Source organism: Microtus oregoni, unplaced genomic scaffold (assembly GCF_018167655.1).
Source record: "Microtus oregoni isolate MIOR12 unplaced genomic scaffold, Mior012 000038F_ref0000394, whole genome shotgun sequence".
Classification (NCBI taxonomy): Eukaryota; Metazoa; Chordata; class Mammalia; order Rodentia; family Cricetidae; genus Microtus; species Microtus oregoni.
This window is the reverse complement of record NW_024543097.1, coordinates 22,130,793-22,149,123: the sequence shown is the minus strand read 5'-3', so window position 1 is coordinate 22,149,123 and position 18,331 is coordinate 22,130,793. Positions and strand designations below refer to the sequence as shown.

Sequence of the window (18,331 nt, the reverse complement as noted above, 5' to 3'; positions counted from 1 at the left end):
CTCTTGGGGCCTTGGTTTCCCCTTACTTTAGTGAGGAATGCCAGTTGTCACGTGCTCACAGATGAGAATCCTTCCCTTTTGCCTAACTGAGGCAGCTTCTGGGATTAGGCAGAGGGCCACATGTCCCTGTTAGCCCTCTTGGCTTAGCAATGGCCCTTCCAGTCCAGAATAAGATTCTTGTTATAAGAACAAACTCTAGGCCCATTAAGTACAAAGTTGCCACCTGCACCCCAGGGTCTGGCAGCCGCTGCTTGACTTACCATCTCTGACGTCCACTCCTCGTGTGAGTAGAATCGCAGTTTATCTTTGCATGCAACGGCTTACTTCCCTGAGCACGCTGCTGTTATGATTCATCCATGCTGTAGCATATGTCAGAATTTCCTTCCCTCTTGGGGCCGATGTTCCACTGTATGGGTGACTCTATTTGGTTCATTCACTCCTTCCCTGATGGACATTCTGACTGCTCCTACCTCTTCACTCTTGTGGAGGAAGCGCCTGTGGAGGGGGACACAAATATTCCCTTTTTATGCCTGATGAACATTCTGCCTGTGGAATGATTTGGTTCTGGGGTTTGGAGATAAAAACCTATGAACCTCCAAACAGCTACAGATTGTATGAGCATGTGTGGGCGGGTTAGCAGTGTACATATGCCCACCAGGTGTCCCTGGGTGCTTGCTACCTGGTAACAGCCCCCTCTGACCATACCTTGGGGCCAGGTTTCTGGCAGGGGATCCTGTCAGTGAGAAGGGGAGCCTGACTAGGTCTATACATTGGCTGGAGAGATGGCTCAGCAGTTAAAAATGCCCACTGCTCCTACAGAGGACCAAGGTTCAGTTCCTAACACTTACACCAGGTGGCTCACATCTGCCTGAAGCTCTAGTTCCAAGGGATCAAATGCTCTCTATCCCCCACGGACATTTACATACAAATGATGCCCACAGTCCATGAAAACACACACACACACACACACACACACCCTTTTACAAAATATTAAAGACTAGATGTGCTGTTGAACATCTTTAATCCCAGTACTCTGGAAGCAGAGGCAGCCAGATCTGAGTTCCAGGCCAGTTAGGACTACATAGTGAGACCCTGTGGTCTCAAACAAAACAAAACAAACTCTAAATCTATTCTAGAAGAGAAGAAAGGGTGTCCCGAGTGGCCTTGTTGATTCTCATGTCCTGTGTTGCAGAACCTTGATGGATTGATTGCCATCTGGAGGAATTCCACACCTTGAACCCTTAAAAACTCGAGAGCTCCTCTCTTGCAAAGGGGCTCCACCGGCACCCGCCCACTGACCTTGTACGACTGAGACCACCAGGACTCAGCCTCTAGTCCTCACAGGGATCTAGGTGCCAGTCCTGCCTTCCTTAGCAAGAGCTACTGACTGGGCTTCTGAGAGAACCCTGCTGCTTCTCCTGCCTCCTTCATCCTACAGTGCCAGACCCTAATTGTCTGAATCCGGGGCCTTTGTCCACCTCTGCAGACCAGTTAGGGAGGGCATCGTTTCCTGAGAGATGGGGAGGGGACAGAAAAAAAAAGAAACCCTTTGGGCGGGGCTCAGCGTGGGTAGGTAGCTTGGACACCTGGGTCTTGCTCCCCTGGGGTCAGCTTTGATTTGTGGCGGAGGAGCCACATCAAGAGGCTGCTTGAGGCTGCAGCCTCGCCAGAGATGAGGGACACCGCAGTGGGAGGGGGTAGGCGCAGGGTCCCAGCCGGGCGGGCGGTGACACAAGTGCCTGGGGCAGAGCTAGGGGACGGAAAAAATGAGTGCGGGGAGGTGCAGCCACGGCGGCTGCTTTACGGGAAAGCGGATGTGAAGTGCTGACAGGTCCCTGCTGTTCTCAGTTCTTATCTGAACAGGGGCTGCCACCACCGGATGGCCTGGCCCAGAAGCGCCTTTGCAGCCCAGAGCCAGGCGGGAGGTTCAGAGAACCGTTGAGAGAAACGACCACTTCCTCCCGCCTGCTGTGCCTCCTCCTCTTCTCCCTCCTTTTTTCTTTTTTTCTTTTTGTACTCTCCATCCCTTTTATATTCTTTTAACTCATAACGATGTTCTTGTAACAACATAGACAAGGCGAGTTAATCGGATTTTAGTTCTGGTGTTTTTTGATGCGCACCTGGCTCCCTTCTCATTTTGGCGCAAATCTAACTTGGTTCTTTGTCTTCAGACACAGGGAGTTGCTGGTCATCCTTACTGCACCTTGTGCTGACTCTGCTCAAATCGTTGAGACTGCTGATGGGGATGAGAGGGCATGGGCCAGGTCGGATCCCTATGGCTGGGTTGGTGTGGTTTTGACTCAGCACTGACAGTCCTGTGCCTCCCTCCCTCACAGTGTGACACAGGGAACAGATGGGCAAAGGTGAACGCTATAAGCTTGGTGCCTTCTGCCATGGAGGAGGGGATGATGAGTAACACTGAGCACTCTTTCCCCGTTTAAGGTGTGTGTGTGTGTGTGCGCGTGTGTACACATGTGACCTGCATTGGCACACACATCCATGCACACACTTTATCCACATGTGCATCAACAGATATACAAGGACAGACACAAAACACATGCGTGAACATACACACCATATATGCACACGTGTATAAGCAGGCATTAAAGGATGTGCACCACATGTTTTGGTGAACTGATGGTTACATCTCCTGCCAACTTTTCCGTTATAGGCTGAATTTTCCCTTTTCCATTGGGTCTTCGTGTGACAGGCAGATGTTTTACTCCAGCTGTGTATGATATAGTCTTTCACCACCTTGAATTGAGGCTTTTGCCTTCCACTCTGTGGGCTGAATATGTCCATCTTATTTTGAACTGCTCCTTGACCAAAGCTGGGGTTTGTCCCACACCCATGCTGTCTGGGAACACACCCTCACCTACTTGAGTTTCTTGTACGTTCTGTCCGTATGTTCTGCTGGGTTTGGGAGTGTGCAAGTGTCTTGCATGTGTTGGGAACCTGAACACTGAGCCAGGAGAATGCCAGGACCTAATAGGAAGTCCCCACTTGCAGGGACTTCAGGTGGCTCCTCTCTGGTCCCAGCGCAGGCAGTGGGGCCTCCTCTCCCCCTTCCTGCACGATTATCTTGTCTGCTTCTTTGTCCACTTTCTTATATACATATAGGTGAGACTTTTTCTCTATCAGAACGATGTTGAATTTATAGAATTATAGGAAGAGCTACCATGTCCGCAGTATGGTGCCATTGTGAGCAGAGCACTGTGTCCCTGGGAAGGCATGTGTGTACCCTGCTTCTCCTGTCAGCAGTTCTCAACCTGTGGGCCGCAACTCCCACGGGGATCGCGTAGCAAATCCCTACGTTAGGATTCATAACCGTAGCAAAGTTACAGTTACAAAGTAGCTTTTATGAAATAATTTTATGGTTGGGGGTCACCACGGCAGAAGGAATTGTATTAAAGAGTGGCAACATCAGGGAGGTTGAGACCACTGCTCTGGGTAATGTCTCACCTGTAGCTGTGCTAGAGGGAGCAGGCCAGCACGCAACGGTCTGCTACCCTAGAGGGCTTCTTGAACAGTGGAGAGCTGCCCATCTCTTGATGTTCACCTTCTTCCTATCAACTGGGTGACCAGGTTTCTTTTGTAGCGCAGGTGAGTTTTCCTAGAACCCTGGCTTATTCTTGACCTCTCTCCTCTGACACTGCCTGTCCAGGACATGGCATCTCCTTCTCCCTTGCTCAATACGGATTGATGGCAGTGAGCTCAGGAGAGGCTCAAGGGGTAGGGGATGTGTGGGTAGCTGCGGCACCCAAAGGCGGCTCTCTGGTCTCCAGCAGAGGCTGGAAGGCTGCCCGCCTTCCTCTGTTGTCAAAAGTCAGGACCTCGGGCTAGTGCTGGGCTGGGAACAGTTTATCCCTTCTGAAATGTCCTATGCTGTGTCCTGGGAAGGGACCCGCAGGTACCTCTCTCATCCAGATACTCTTCACCCACCCTACAGAGATGGCTCCCAACACATGGCACCAACGCTGCCTGGAAGGATTCACAGAGGAGGACATGGGGGATACAGGCAAAGCAGCCCAGGGGATCTTTCAACTGGGCTGAGGCTTGGGGTCTGTTGCCATGGGGGCCTCGGAAGGCCTGGTGTGGGGAGCATGCCTCTTCCTCAACCTCTGCGCTTGAGGTCTTTCGTCCCTGGGTGGTGACATGTAACCCTGAGAATGACGAATGGAGATGAGGCTAGGGAGTGACTGTGTATGTCAGGAATAGAAAGGACTGGCTCAGACTGGGCCTGAAGAGGGTGGTGACCTGCCCTACTTCACCTGGAGCCTCGGCATGGCCCTGCAGCGCTTCCTTTACTGCCCTGGCCCCAACACTGCCAGAAGGAGAACAGAATTTCTTAAAGCTTTTGTTACCATTTAATTATAATAGGCTAGAACCAAAGGAAAGGGACACGGAGCCCTGGCCATATGGGTGCCCACCAGACAGCTAGACTCTCGCTGCCTTGACTGTCTGAAGTGTCAAGGGGACCCTTGAAATCCTTTGTCCAGCTCACAGCACAGCGTGAATGGCAGCCAGAACTGGACTCCAGAAGAGGATGAACGGAGAGACCCCAACACCCAAACCACTGCCTAAGATGGCCACAGTTGATATAAGTCAAAACTATGTCTCTCTTTTCCCTTCCCTGATGCTGACACGGGACCTGTGCTTTTGGTCCCTAAGGGAGATCAGGGGAGAGGCAAGTGCCTCACTGGAGGTGTGGGTGGGTCTCTAGCTCTGTTGGGCCCCATCATTGCCTCAGTTTCCCAGCTGTAGAAAGATCTGAGGTATCTGTGCATACAGAAGGACAGCAGGGACCCTCATAGAGCCTCTACCTGGTGAGTGGTCATGCTTCCCCAGACCCCTGATGCTGGGCACTTTCCTAGTCTTCACCAGAACCTCTCCAGGCCTTGGAACTAGTTCAGGGTCCCCAGGTCCCCCAGCCTATGGTCTCCCAGCTGAGTGTCTCTCAAAGACAGCTTTAGGTGTTGTGTCTACTTACTGTATACCTGGAGCTCCTTGTTATGGGGGTGCCTCATAGGCAGTCTCTAATCAGGTTCCCCATTTCCAGACACAAAATTCCCCGAGGCCATAGGCTACAGACACACAATCCTTTCACAGTTCCCAGCAGCAGGGTTCAGGAGACCTAGGCTCAGGCCAGCTCTGTGCTTTGTGACCCAAGGGTACGGGGATGCTTGCTGCTCCCAGCTCGTGGCAGACATTAAGAGAACTGTCACTCAACAACGCATGTGTTGGAACTGGTACAAGTGGTGGGTTGTCACTCCAGGTAGCTCAGACCCTGGGAGCCTTTGTGGCACGGTAACCCGCATGCTCCTCTTGATGGAGGAATGAACCGGTGCTCTCCGTTGAGAGTCTGCAAAATGCTAATGGTGGAAGCATCTGGTCAAAGGGGCCAAGAGCAGTGTCCATCCTCATGCCTTGGAGGCCGGGGACCTTGAGTGACATCTGCTGAGCCCCTACGTCCTAAGGATGAGGCACCCAGCCCTTCAGTGAAGACAATGGTGGCATACTCTGTGTGTACACAGGGCGTGGGGAGCTCTGGAGTCTTCTGTCTTCCCTGAAAGTCCAGCTCCTCGTAGGCCACACTGAAGACAGGTGCAGCTGAGGCGTCCTCCTTCAAGGGAGGAAGAAGAAAGAGTTGTCTGTGTAGTCATTTGGGGGTGGTGTGTGCATCCCATAATCTCAGCCATTCCCTATGCTGAGTTTCCAATCTGTCACTGGATTTGGGGTTCTTCTTATAGACCTCAGCCGTTGAAGCTGGGACCTAACAGCTGTCCCTTCTCCCTACTTCCCTCTCTGAGATTTAGGATGCAGCGTCTTTGTTTCTGGTTCAGTTTCTACCTCTAAATGGTTCCTGGCCTTCTTGCAGGTTTAGTTTTCCAAAATGTGACATTTTTACTTGTCTCTACCCAGAACAGAATGACTATGGGAATGTCAGGGCTATGCACTCTGGGGTCAGCTGATGGGTAGAACATCAGAATATGGCTGTAGGATCCTGGCGGGAATTGTGAGCTTAATTCTCTAGGCTGCAGCTCCCAGGCCTCACGGTCCTCTCTGCCTGTACCAAGCCCTGGGGTAGACTGTGATGAATCCCTCAAGAAAGGGGACCCAGACTCACCAGAGGCTGTTCCTTTCTTCCAGTTCTTCTGGCCTCTGTTGAGAAACATACTCTGAATTAGAGGGGCAGCTGTTGAACCATCCTCCCTGGTGGAGGGGAATGTCTTGGCAGTGTGTGTGTGTGTGTGTGTGTGTGTGTGTGTGTGTTTTGGAGTAGGGGTTTCAGGCCCTGAGGAGACCTAGACCATGGGAAGGCATCAGGCTTTCTATTCCCACTCATGCCCTTCCCATTTAGTATCTGGGAGTTCCCACTTGGGTCATGAGTTGTGGACTATGGGCCTGCCACAGGGATGGATGCCCACGTGTGACCATTTTCCTAGTGCACCATAGCACACGGCAGACATACTGCAGATACTCTGTGTGGCTTCTTAGCTGGCTGATGACCAGACTTAGCTAGGACGCTCCTGGAGCTAGCTGTGCGTGGGGCGGATATAGGCTCTTGTAGTGGCTAGGACATGTGTGATGGTCCAAGTGGGTGTGAAGTATTGGGACTACAAGGTTTCAGGACAGTCAGGAGCCATGAGGAAGGTAGGAGGTAGAAGTGTTGGAAGGAGGCATTGTGGGTGGACAATGGCCAGCAAGACTATTTGCAAGGCCTGAGGCTTTGATTTTGGTGGGGCTGGGGCTGGGGCAGGGGTAGGGGCAGGGTTCTGAAGAGCCTTACCTGACACACCTGTTGAGCAGAAAGCAGCTAGGACCCAGGTCAGCAGCAGCAGCACAGGGACACCCACTAGAACACTCATAATACCAATGACCAAGCCTTGAAACTGGCCTGCTGGCCTGGGTGATGAGGGGCTGGGGTATCTTGTTGAGGTCTCCAGGATTCTCTCTACAGGACCACAAAGGATAGAGTTCTAGGACACCAATCATGTATTCGCTTTAGGGGCAACCATCCTGCCTGCTTCAAGCCCACTTTGAATGGGCCCTGACTGGCTACCCACCCTACTTCCATGGGCTCCACCATAAGGGGTCTCCGATTCAGATGTTTCTAGCCGCACCTGTTACCACAAGCTCTGCTCCAGGGCTCTCCTTGATTTGTGGCTTGGGGGGCAGGGAGATAGCCCCACAGAGGTAGATGCCACTGTCATTTCGTCGTGTGGCGAGGATGTTCATGTGGAAGTCATGCCCGTTGGGCAGCTGTGTGATCTGGAAGCGGTTGTCCCGGACAGGCTGGCTGAAACCGTTGCAGAAGGCGGCCTGTTTTTCAGTCTGGTTGCTGGGGCTCAGGCGGTACCAGTTCAGCATAAGGTCCTCGGTCCAGTTGGAGAAACTGCAGGTGAAGGTGGCATTTGCTCCCTCGGACACTGTGAGCCAGGCTGGGGAGAAGGTGAGGGGCCTCCAGGAATTGCTGGAGACCTCTGAGATGGAGGAGAAAAAAAACTCTGTGAGGAAGGGGCGTACCCTTTTTGACCATTTTCTGAAATCTCTGGGGAGAGGAATGGTTCTCTCAGACCGACCCCAGGCCAATCTCCTAAGCAGTACCCCTGCTCAGGAGCCTGTAGCTTCTTGTGGCTATGTGAGTCCCTATCCCCAACAAGCAGGGTTCTTCCTTTAGTGTAACTGAACTTAGAGACTGGAAGCATCTATCTGACATGCTTACTTCTATCCTTTGAGAATCTCCCCCCCCCCACCAGATATCTTTACCTTCCCACTCCAGTGCAAGGAGTCCTGGGCCAGACCTGCATGTTCTAGCCCTAGCCTTCTAGTTCTGTTAGAAGGGTCAGTGGGATGCTACATTGGGAAGTGGGACTTCCACGAAAAACCCAGACATTGGAGGTAGTGTATTCTTTAGTAAACTTGGGGTCCAGGCTGTGTCCTGGACCAGAGACGCCATCCAGCATGACAGAGCTGCTCTGGTAGCAGAAGCTATGGGGCAGTCGTGTCTTCCAGCCATATTAGAGGTCACAGCCAGGGGCCTCCAAAGACCATTGTCCCTGAAGTGGACAGAAGGAGAGGTCCCATGGTGCAGGACTCCCAAAAACAAAGATGAGCGGGATGGTATGGCTGCCAGGGCTTGGTCAGGGGTACCTCACACATCCTGCAGGGCCTCGTGGCTCTTCTCAGCAGGTGCCTATCTCACTGACAGGCTTCTTGTCACATATATGTGCACACTTACATATAACCTCCTGCTGGTACTCTAAAACACTCCCTACTGGGACCCATGTGATGCCAACCATTGAACCCACAGTCAGAGATGTGGGTACAGTCAGAAGCTCCAGGGACAAGGGAAGACAGATCTGCCAAACACACACTTGCTGGGGAGACAGCTATGCACACAGGAAACAGCCACAGAGCCATCCTTGAAGATGCTCTGGCCTCGACTCTGGCTCTTCTGCCAGCATTCTTTGCCCTTGGCCTATCTAGTCACTGGGCACCTGGAACGTGTAGAGAAAGGGCCAGTGCAAAGACAGAGCTGTGTCCCCAGTTGTACCTAGACATATAGCGAGGGAATTCTACCCAATTACATGGCCCAGGGCACTGTACTATAGACATTGCCTCCACCAATGAATAAGCAGAATTGACATTTCCCCTCTCTGATGTTCTCCGCTATACAGGGGTGATGGATGCACGATGCCAGGCCCTGCTGATGACCTAGTGCCACTTGAATTGCGGGTGGGCGTAGTCTATGAGCCAGGCCTGGAGTGCTGCAAAGGCCAGGGTCCCTAGATCTCACGCAGTTGGTGAAGCCTGAGTCATGCGGTTCTGGGTAGTGGTCTGTAGGTCTGTGTGGGCCAGGAGGAACAATGATGTCAAGGGTCCTCAGAGGAGTCACGCCCAGGCTGGGGGTGGCCAGTGTGAGATCTTCCCATCCTAGCCAAGTTCCGTCCCTCCTCAGAGGCAACACAAACATCATGGGGCTACAGTATACTCTTCCTTTGGCCTGTCTAAACCACATGCAGCTAGCATGTCACAGCAGAGTAGTGTCAATAAATCTCTTCTTCGAACATTCACTCAAGAAATATATGAGCCTTTTTTCAAGAAGGCCTCCAGCAACTATAGTAAGGTTAGACTCGGATTTGGTGAAGCAGACATATCATCCCCACCTTCACCCTTCTAGAATCTATCAGTGTGGTCTGGTCTATGGTCTCCATCCTTGGAACTAGAAACTTGAGCTCCTTTTAGCACTCCAGGTAATCTGTCCAGCCCTACCCTGACACCGCAAAGCCACCACAACAGCCGCACTTAAGCACTGATCTCCAAATAGATTCTCAAGAGTTACCAGGGTCATGAGGACCAGAAAAGCCCCCGGAGAGCCAAAAGGTATAGGACTCTTCTTTGTTCTGGGCAGGACTGTCACACCTCTCCAAGGGTAGCTGTGACCTGTGAATGCACCAGGCCCCTCTGCCCAAATGTCACCTTCTGTCTTCAGATGGGATCCATCCCCTAGGCTTTGGGACCGTGGTGTGTCCTCAGGGAGCCACCTGCCACCCTCTCAACGCTGGCCCCTAGGTTGCCCGAGATGAGTTCTTGGGTAGACATTTGATCACGGGTCTCAGAGCCTTGCCTCGTCTCTCCTGCTCCTGCGTCTACATGTATGGCATTTTGGGTCACTTGTCTTCTCACTGACTCTTTGCAGTTTATTCCTCTGGTGGCAGGGTCGTTGACTTCCCAGGTCTCTGTCCTCTTGTGGGTCTCTGCTTGTGTCCATCCCAGGGCTCTATCTTGCTCTGTCCATGTCTGGGGCCTCCCCCCATGTCCCTTCCTCCCTCCTCAGAGCAGTCTCTGCTCCCTTTGTACCCCACAGTCTCTTATCTTCCCTTAGTCATCTCGTGTGGGAATTCTTTTCTTGAACTGGCATGTGTCTTCCCTCCATGTGCCTGTGGTGGGCCTAGAGATGACAAGGGTGGGGACTTCCTCATAGGGGGGATGTTAGGAGGGACTGGGCTTTGGCAAGAGAGTGTCTGCCTCTGAAGGCCACAAGGTGGTAATACTATATGGAGTGGGATACCCCCAGGGACTCAGATAATCCATAGAAGTACAGTGTCACTCAGAAAATAGGCCCTTGAGAGAGCTATCAGGAGCTGATCTGGGAGCACCTCGTTGCGTGCGATGGCGGCTAGGTGTGTTCAGCACGAAGCATCTACTGCAGTCCCGAGAAAGCGAGACAAATGCTGCAGCATCTGAGGCCCTAGGCAGCACTTCTGAGTCTCCCTTTCATGCTGTGGCTGCCTGTGGGAGCGCACAGGTAGATGAAAGTGAAGTGTCACTGTGGTTAGAACGCATAACGGTGGCTTCTCTTTTAAAGACAGGAACTGGTTCAAGAGCTGAGGCTGGCCTTGAACTCACAATTCACCTTCTGCCCCCTAGGTGCCAAGATCACAGGCAGGCGCTGTCCTGCTGTGAGAAAGGCACTTCCGGTTAATCCAAAGTGAGCGGCGAGGAGATGTGAGAAGACCAACTTCTGGGTACAGTGAGGGAGGATTTCCCTGTGCCCCTCGCACACGGTAAGTTCCAGGAAACTGTTCTGATGCCATGTGCACAGTTAGAAATTTCACAGGGGGGAGAAAGGAGAACTGGGAGAGGGAGTTTGGAAAGGAAAAGTCAGCTGTGGCAGTATGTGCTTGCAATGTCAGCATCATGGGAGGTAGAGACAGGAGGAGCCTTGGAGACTTACAGCCAGTTAGCTTGGCTGAAGAACGCAAGCTCTAGGTTTAGTGGAAGATATTGTCTCAAGGGAATATGGTGTGTGGTGATGCAATAGTTTGAAAGTATCACTTACATTTTAAGAGACTGGGATTTTTGTTGGAACTCACAGCCAAAGTTAATAATAGCTTGTGTTCACTGAAGACTTAAGACTGCTATCCTATGTCAGTGTGGTGAGTTCCCAGAAAATTAGGAAACAACCTTCCTCAACACCCAGGAGTACCACTTTTGGGTATATATCCAGAAGATGCTCAATCATACCACAAGGACTTGTGCTCAACTATGTTCATAGCAGCATTGTTTGTCATAGCCAGAACCTGGAAACAACCTAAATGCCCCTCGACCGAAGAATGGTTAAGGAAAATGTGGTATATTTACACAATAGAGTACTACATAGCAGGAAAAAAATGACATCTTGAATTTTGCAGGCAAATGGATGGAGCTAGAAAACATCATTTTGAGTGAGGTAACCCAGACCCAGAAAGACAATTATCACATAGACTCACTCATAAGTGATTTTTAGACATAAAGAAAAGAAAACCAGCCTACAAATCACAATCCCAGAGAACCTAGACAACAACGAAGACCCTAAGAGAAACATACATAGATCTAATCTACATGGGAAGTAGAAAAAGACAAGGTCTCCAGAGTAAATTGGGAACACCGGGACCTTGGGAGAGGGTTGAAGGGGAGGGGAGAGGCAGGGAGGGGAGCAGAGAAAAATGTAGAGCTCAATAAAATCAATAAAAAAATGACTGCTAAATCACTGTGTACTCAGCCCGGCCTTGAGCTCAAGAGATCCATTTGCCTTCCAAGCTTTGTGCCACCGAGCCCCACTATAACCTGCCTTTAAGAGAACAATATAACAATGAACCTTACATGCCTTGGATCTCCCACGTAATCAGCTTTTACAACCCGAGCAATGCATAGCTGCAGTCTTAAGTTACACACTCTTGCATGCCGCTGACCCAGATAATGCATGTAGACCGTTCGCTGCAAGCAGAAAATGCAGAGGCTGAAGGCAGTCTTCTAAAATCTGTCACAAAGGTGGAAAGCATCCGTGTACGGGTACTGGGTGACAATGGTGCTTGTCATCTGGGTCAGCTGAGATCAGTGGGAGCCAGCCACTTAATCCCTGGTAACACTCTTAAAGATTTCTGTCAAGTATCCCATTCTCTCCCCATAGGATGCTTTTTATGCTGTTCCATAATGACAGAGCAAAGTCCTTTCTGAGGGACAGACAGACAGGCACACACATGCAGAACTCGTACAGCAGACAGCCTCACAGATACAGACAGCTATGTTAGACAGACAGACACCACTCACAGACGGACAGCCATGACAGCCACATTTGTATATAAGCACATGAGCACCTCATACAACAGACAGACAGTACACATAGATACAGACGTCCACAATGGACAGACAGACAGACATATACACACAGCTCATACAACAGACAGACACCACTCACAGAAACGGACAGCTACGACACATACACACTGAACAGAAGACACAGACATACGGGCAGATGCACAAGCCAGCTTTTACGCAGGCACAGATTCAGACTCAAACAGAGAGACACGTGGAGCATGAAGCAGAGAGTTCCAATCTGGAATGGCTCTTGGTTAAGTGACTCCAAGGGGAGGTGCTTCAATTTCTTTCCTTAATGTGACACGGATGCATTACTGAGGACTCGGAGTTAATCACTAGCGGGTGTAATCTCCATAGAGGTATGAGCAACAAGGCAGGGTACCTTCCTCTGGCCGGCACATACGCAGGCAAAGGTGCGTGCACCCACGGACACCCACATCCACACACCAGAAGCGTCACAGGGCTGTGGTGTTGGCTCAGTTGCTAATGTGTCTGCCAACCAAATGTGAGGAGATTGATTTCTAGTATCTATCTAATTCCGGTGTGGCAGTGCCTGCCTGTAATCCTGGGACTGAGAAGGCGGGGATAGGAGGACACCCGAGGCATGTTGGAGAGCCAATTTGACTGAGTCAGTAAGAGAGAGCTCCTGTTTCAAAAATTAAGATGGAGAGAAACAGAGGAAGACATCTAATATTTACTTCTGGTCTTCACATATATGCTCACACGCATGTACATAAATGTGCATGTACAATGATGTTCACACACACACACACACACACACACGCATGCACACGCTTCTTTTATTTGTAAAAATTAACAGATGAGCCTGTCCTTCACTTGGTAGTGTGCATGCCAGTGAGGAGATTTGGCCCTTTTTCATGTTTAGCTCACTTTGCTGCTCATCTTGTGGGTCTCTAACCAGGATTTGGGAACCTAGAACTGACTGGGATACCTTTTGGGGATGCACCCAGAGCCAGCCTAGTTGAACTCACCCCGTTGTCTTCCAACCTAGTGGGGTGTGAAGCCCAGAATGTAATGTAAAGGGCCCCTTTCCCCTGTCCAACCTGTCCTGGGACTTCTGCCGTTGGAGGTCAAGTGTGGGGGTGCCAGTGGTGGCAACTTAGCCTTCTGCTCTTCAACCCCACCCCTGTCCAACTTACTTGGGAGTTTTCACCCCACAATCATGTCGTCAGTGAGTGCCTGTCCCCAGAACACTAACCCCCAAGTCATATGCGAGTGATACCGGGAAGGGAGAGCTCGGGAGGGAGCTGCGTGCCCACTCACAGGCTGTTGGGTCATATGCTGTGGAGGAAGAGGCTGGGCTCAAAGACTGAGCACTTGCCCCGTCCTTCTTAGGATCCCCCGGACCACTTTGGGACCCTGCACTCCTCCCATTGGCAAGAAGGACTCACTGGAGACCACCTCTTGATCTTAGACTCCCTGCTCCTAGAACCCCGAGATGATTAAACCTTGTTCTTCATAAATAGAACAGCAGAACAGGGACTAAGCTAGGCTTTCTCCCCACAGGAGTCTTCCTGGCCTCCTTAACCTGTGCGGTTCTGCCTAGAAGGTGTGATTCACAGATGTCAGGGGTCTTCTCGGTTTCCCTGAGCTTTCTCTTGGGTTCATGGACAGAGCTGAGTTGATGGGTGAGTGCCATGTCCTGGTTAGCACTGGGAGGTTGAAAGGATGAGTCCTTTCAGTCAGCCTGAACCTGGAGGGCCACACGACAAGCGCACTGCAGACCACAGGCTCCTGTGCGCTGAGGCCAAATCATAACTGCATAGACGCATAAAGTACCTTATGTAGGCAAGACTCATCTGGGATGACGACAGCATGGTCAGGGGGGTGACAGGGGTCTTCTTATTCATTACAAATGGGTTGTATCCCCTATGTCCACCTGGAGAAATGTCCCCAGGGTGAGGATCCCAGAAGGGCACTTCCAAAGATGACCAGGGCTGTAGTTTCAAGTAGATGTGAGATGTCCCAGATGACACTCCACATTTCTTGCCTAAGCGGCTAAGAGCACAGGCTAACCAAGCCAAAGGCAAAGAACCTGCAGACACTCAGCCAAAACCATGCCACCCACAAGGGTTCCAGCCAGGGAGAAGCGAGCCAGTTAGAAGCAAGATGAGCTAGTCAGAGCTCTAGCTGCATCTAGGTGGGGATGTGTCTCCATGGGACTGACAGGGATGCGGGTAAAAGGCTTCCTAACATCTGTCGTTGATGCTCAGTGATGCAGAGCCTCACAGTGATGAGAGGAGATGGGAGATGGGGCTGAACTGTTCCTAAACACAAACTGGAGCCTTTACACCAGCACCTAGGGATAGAAATTCACTAGCAGTAGGGGCTAGCTATAGGATTAATTAGATAAGGTCACTTTGGAGAGGGTAGGTCTCAGCTAGAGGGACTGATGTCTATGTAGAAAGGGGATTATGGACATTGATGCAGAAGGGTAAAGGCAGAAGACGGGGAGGTGTCTAGGTACCAAGGAATCCAAAGGTTGCTGGAGAATTCAGAGGCAGGAGGGGGACCTGGAACTTAACCGGCTCACAGGGACTGAGGATCCCCCTATCTTGAGTTCCAATTTAAGACCCCAAGCCTGAGACAATGCTTCCTAAGCCCCTTCTCCATAAGCTGTGGTACTTGGTGACAGTGGTCCAGTCAAGCCAGTAAAGACAGGAAGTACCAATAAGCCAGGTGAGATTGTGTGTGTGTGCTGGTGAGATTAGAGCTGGACAATTTTGAGTTTTATGCTGGCCTGGGCAATCTGATGAGACATTGCCCCAAGAAAGGTCAATATTCTAAACTAATATAACACATATACACACAGAGTTCTATCTATCTATCTCTCTATCTCTCTATCTATCTATCTACCTATCATGTATGTATCGCTGTTTTCTAAATATCTATCCTTATTAATACAAATGTGCCCTCATCCCTCATCAAAGAAGATTTTCTTTTTTATCATTTTTTTCAATTTTTTAATTTAATTTTTTTAAAAAACTGTCCTTTCTCATTTCACATGCCAAATCTACTTCCCACTCCTTCCCCAAAGAAGATTCTTTTTGCAGCATAAGGCGGTGATTTCAGAGATGCCCAACACAGTCACAGGAGAACAAGTGACTGGATCGCACAGCTCCGACTGATAGATTGGGAACGCAAACCCTGACGCTAAGGCTCAGGGGAAATCACAGAAGACAGCGTGGAAAACTTGTAGGAGCCGGAGGCCCAGGCCACCTGTTGACAGAGCGTTCCCTGGACACTACAGGGCCAGTACACCCATGAGCTCTCAACCATGGCAGACTGAACACAAGACTAGCATGATTACAACACCACTTGCCACACAGATGTGAACAGAGGAAATTCCACACGGTCCTATCCCCATATGAAAAGCTATCGGAGGCTAATGGCTAACAAGAGAGGGGGAATCAGTTGCTTCAAAGACAAATTCCCAGGCAGGTTGTCCAATCCCAAGAGGTCAACCCTGAACACGTACACATAGGAACAAGCCTGAATGGGCTTAATAGGTTATCTATGCAGACGTGTATATACATATATGTATGTACGTATTTTTCAAAATTATGGATTATAGAAAGCAAGTCTGACTTTAGGAAATGTGTCCTTAGGATGCGCTTGGCAGTTTTCATAAGTGGTCTGAGCAAATCTCACGAGGCAGTCACTGTTTTTCCCAGATTGTAGGTGGGAGGCTGGAGAGATGCCCCAGTGGTTAAAAGTTCTGGCTGTTTGTTCTCCCAGAGGACCCAGGTTCAATTCCCAGCAGCTACATGGCAGCTCACAACCACATGTAACTCCAGTGCCTCCCCAGACACGAGGCGCACATGCGATGCAGACGTACGGGCAAAACACCCATACACCTAAGATAAAATAATAAAATGGAAAAACGAAAGAACGAAAGAAAGAAAATGTAGGCGAGAAAACCGTAAAGAGACTGCGAGGCTCGCCAAAGGTCACCATGTTCACCAATGGCTTTATGGATTCCTAACTTACGGCTTCTTCTGAAAGGGTCTGCCAGCAAGGCAGCCCAGGCTGGCTTTGAACGTTTGACGGGCATGCTCAGCTATGCTTGTCTTTAGTCTGGATACGTGGTGGTCCATTTCCAAGCCTGAATTTCCTCACCTTAGTCACTAGGCAGTCAGGGTTGAGGTTGGGAGACATGTAAAACTAGTAAGCATGAGAGGGGCTGTCTACGGGACCAACTGAAATAAAGAGAGCGAGGCAATCCGGAAGGGAGAGATGTCCTGGACGTAAAGTCCACTGCCACCAAGTGCAGGGCATTGGCTGTGTGACAGGCTCGGCGCAAGGCTGTTCAGATGGCCAGAGAGGAACGCCGGCTCCAAGACATTTGCCAGACAATCTAGAGCAGGCCTGCAGAACACACCCCTCTGTCCGTACTCTGTCATAAAGTTGCATTTGGGGACATGCCCAGTGTACCAGGTCACCAGAGTGAGTCATAGCCTCCTTTAGGTCTCGGGTCCTTCTCTCCGGTGACCCATGATCCTTCTCTCTTTGTTCCCTGGGTTTCCTGACAAGGTTCCCCCAAGGTTCATCTTTCATCCCTAGGGCCTCGGACCATCTCCCATGTTCAGAGCTGTATGCTCATCAGTCCTGAGAGCAACCCAAGGGCTCTCCTACCAGAGGCCAGCATGGAGGCCAAGTATTCCCAGCCTCCCAACCGGCCTTGGCCTGCAGCCTAAGGTGATGAGCACACTCAGTTCCCAGTCCTACCCAGCTCTCAAGATTGTGAAGAGGCCGGGGTGGAGGTGACTGAAGCCTCATATGAGCAAGGGGACATCGTTACAGGTAAAACATGTCCTAGGGCAGTCAGCACAGGGTAGAAGCTTGGGTCACTGTCTTACGCTTTGCAGGAGTAGCCCTGGCCCAGGAGCTAGGTGACTTTTCCCCTAGCCCTGGGTTCCCAGTGAAGGTGGGCTCAGTCCTGAGAGTAGAGGGTACAGGGTACAGGGTAAAGAGTATAGGGGAGTGAGGTCAAGTTTTCTCTGTGAGGAATTTGACCAGGATCGCTGTACCCCTCGATCTCACCCTCCCCCGAGTCCACCATGGATGCTAGGAGGCCAGGAATGTGCGGTCTAGAGTCCTCCAGAGATGGCAACATAGGAAACTGTGCCCATGAGGAGTATACAGCTGATAGACCCTTGGGGAGAAACTGCCAGTCATCTATCCAGTGTGTAGTGTGGGCCTCATGGAGGGATGTCCCCAACTATAAGAAGACACAGGGAAGGGCCAAGGACACCAGGGCCTGGCAGAATCCTGAAGCAGAGCCGTGGTGGCCAAGGCCAGACCCACCATTGCTCCACAGGGAGGGACATAAAGGATCAGCTGAGATTGGACAAATGTTCAGTCTGCCTGGAAGAAACTAGGAGGCGGATGCTGAGCCCTGGCAGGCCCTCCACCTGTAAAACCCACCGAGGGCGAAAAAAAAAAAAAAAAAAAAAAAAAAAAGGAGCCAATCTAGGTAACCAAGAGACACAGGTGTTCCTCTCCTCCAGTGACAGGGACTCTGGGTGCCCGTTTCTTCAAGCCCTGCCCCAGCCACCAACCCTGATCCCACGTCCCTCGGAGCCACATACCTAGAAGCCACCCTGCTTGCCAGCTCAACTGCAGCACAGCCCAAGTGAGAGGCCAGGGCACCTGCCGGACCCACATGCCCAGAGCCCCTGGCTGCGCCTCCTTCAAACGCCGGGGGCCCGCTATCTCCTCCTCCTCGGCTGCTGAGGCAGAGTTGTCTATAGCGGAAGGGAAATGGTCCTGGGTTATGCTGGAGGGAGGAGACCTGTTCTTGGCTCCCGCCCCCTCTTCCTCCACCTCCACAGAGGTGGGAGAACAGGCAAAGAAGGGTGGGGGAGGGGCCTGGGAAGGAGGAGGGGGAGGGAAAGATGCCTGGGAGGAGCAGGTGGGGGCGGCTAGCGAGAGGTGAGGGAGTTGGGGAAGTAGCGAGAGGTGAGGGAGTTGGGGAACAGAGCGAGAGAAGAGAAGACCAGATGCCTTTGCCTCCCGCCCCACTATGGGTCTTCTCCACTTCAGGCCCCATATTGAGGGCAAATTTGGTCCTTTCCATTCCCTACATCCTGATTGTTAGCTCCTGAGGTTTAGGGAGCCTGAGACGAGGGCTTTACTCTTGTCCCTTTGGAGGATGGGTGTACTC

The 18,331-nt window shown here is 51.2% G+C and overlaps 1 protein-coding gene across 1 annotated transcript; it reads right to left on the bottom strand.

The window, feature by feature from the left end:
• Positions 1-5,259: 5,259 nt before the first annotated feature.
• LOC121433331 (programmed cell death protein 1-like) lies at positions 5,260-17,832 on the bottom strand. The gene is made up of 5 exons (XM_041631690.1): positions 17,757-17,832; positions 7,125-7,484; positions 6,791-6,955; positions 6,138-6,162; positions 5,260-5,636 (listed from the first exon to the last, which is right to left on the bottom strand). Exons 1-5 carry the CDS (start codon positions 17,830-17,832, stop codon positions 5,393-5,395), a joined length of 870 nt encoding a protein of 289 aa, XP_041487624.1. The 3' UTR covers positions 5,260-5,392.
• Positions 17,833-18,331: the final 499 nt, after the last annotated feature.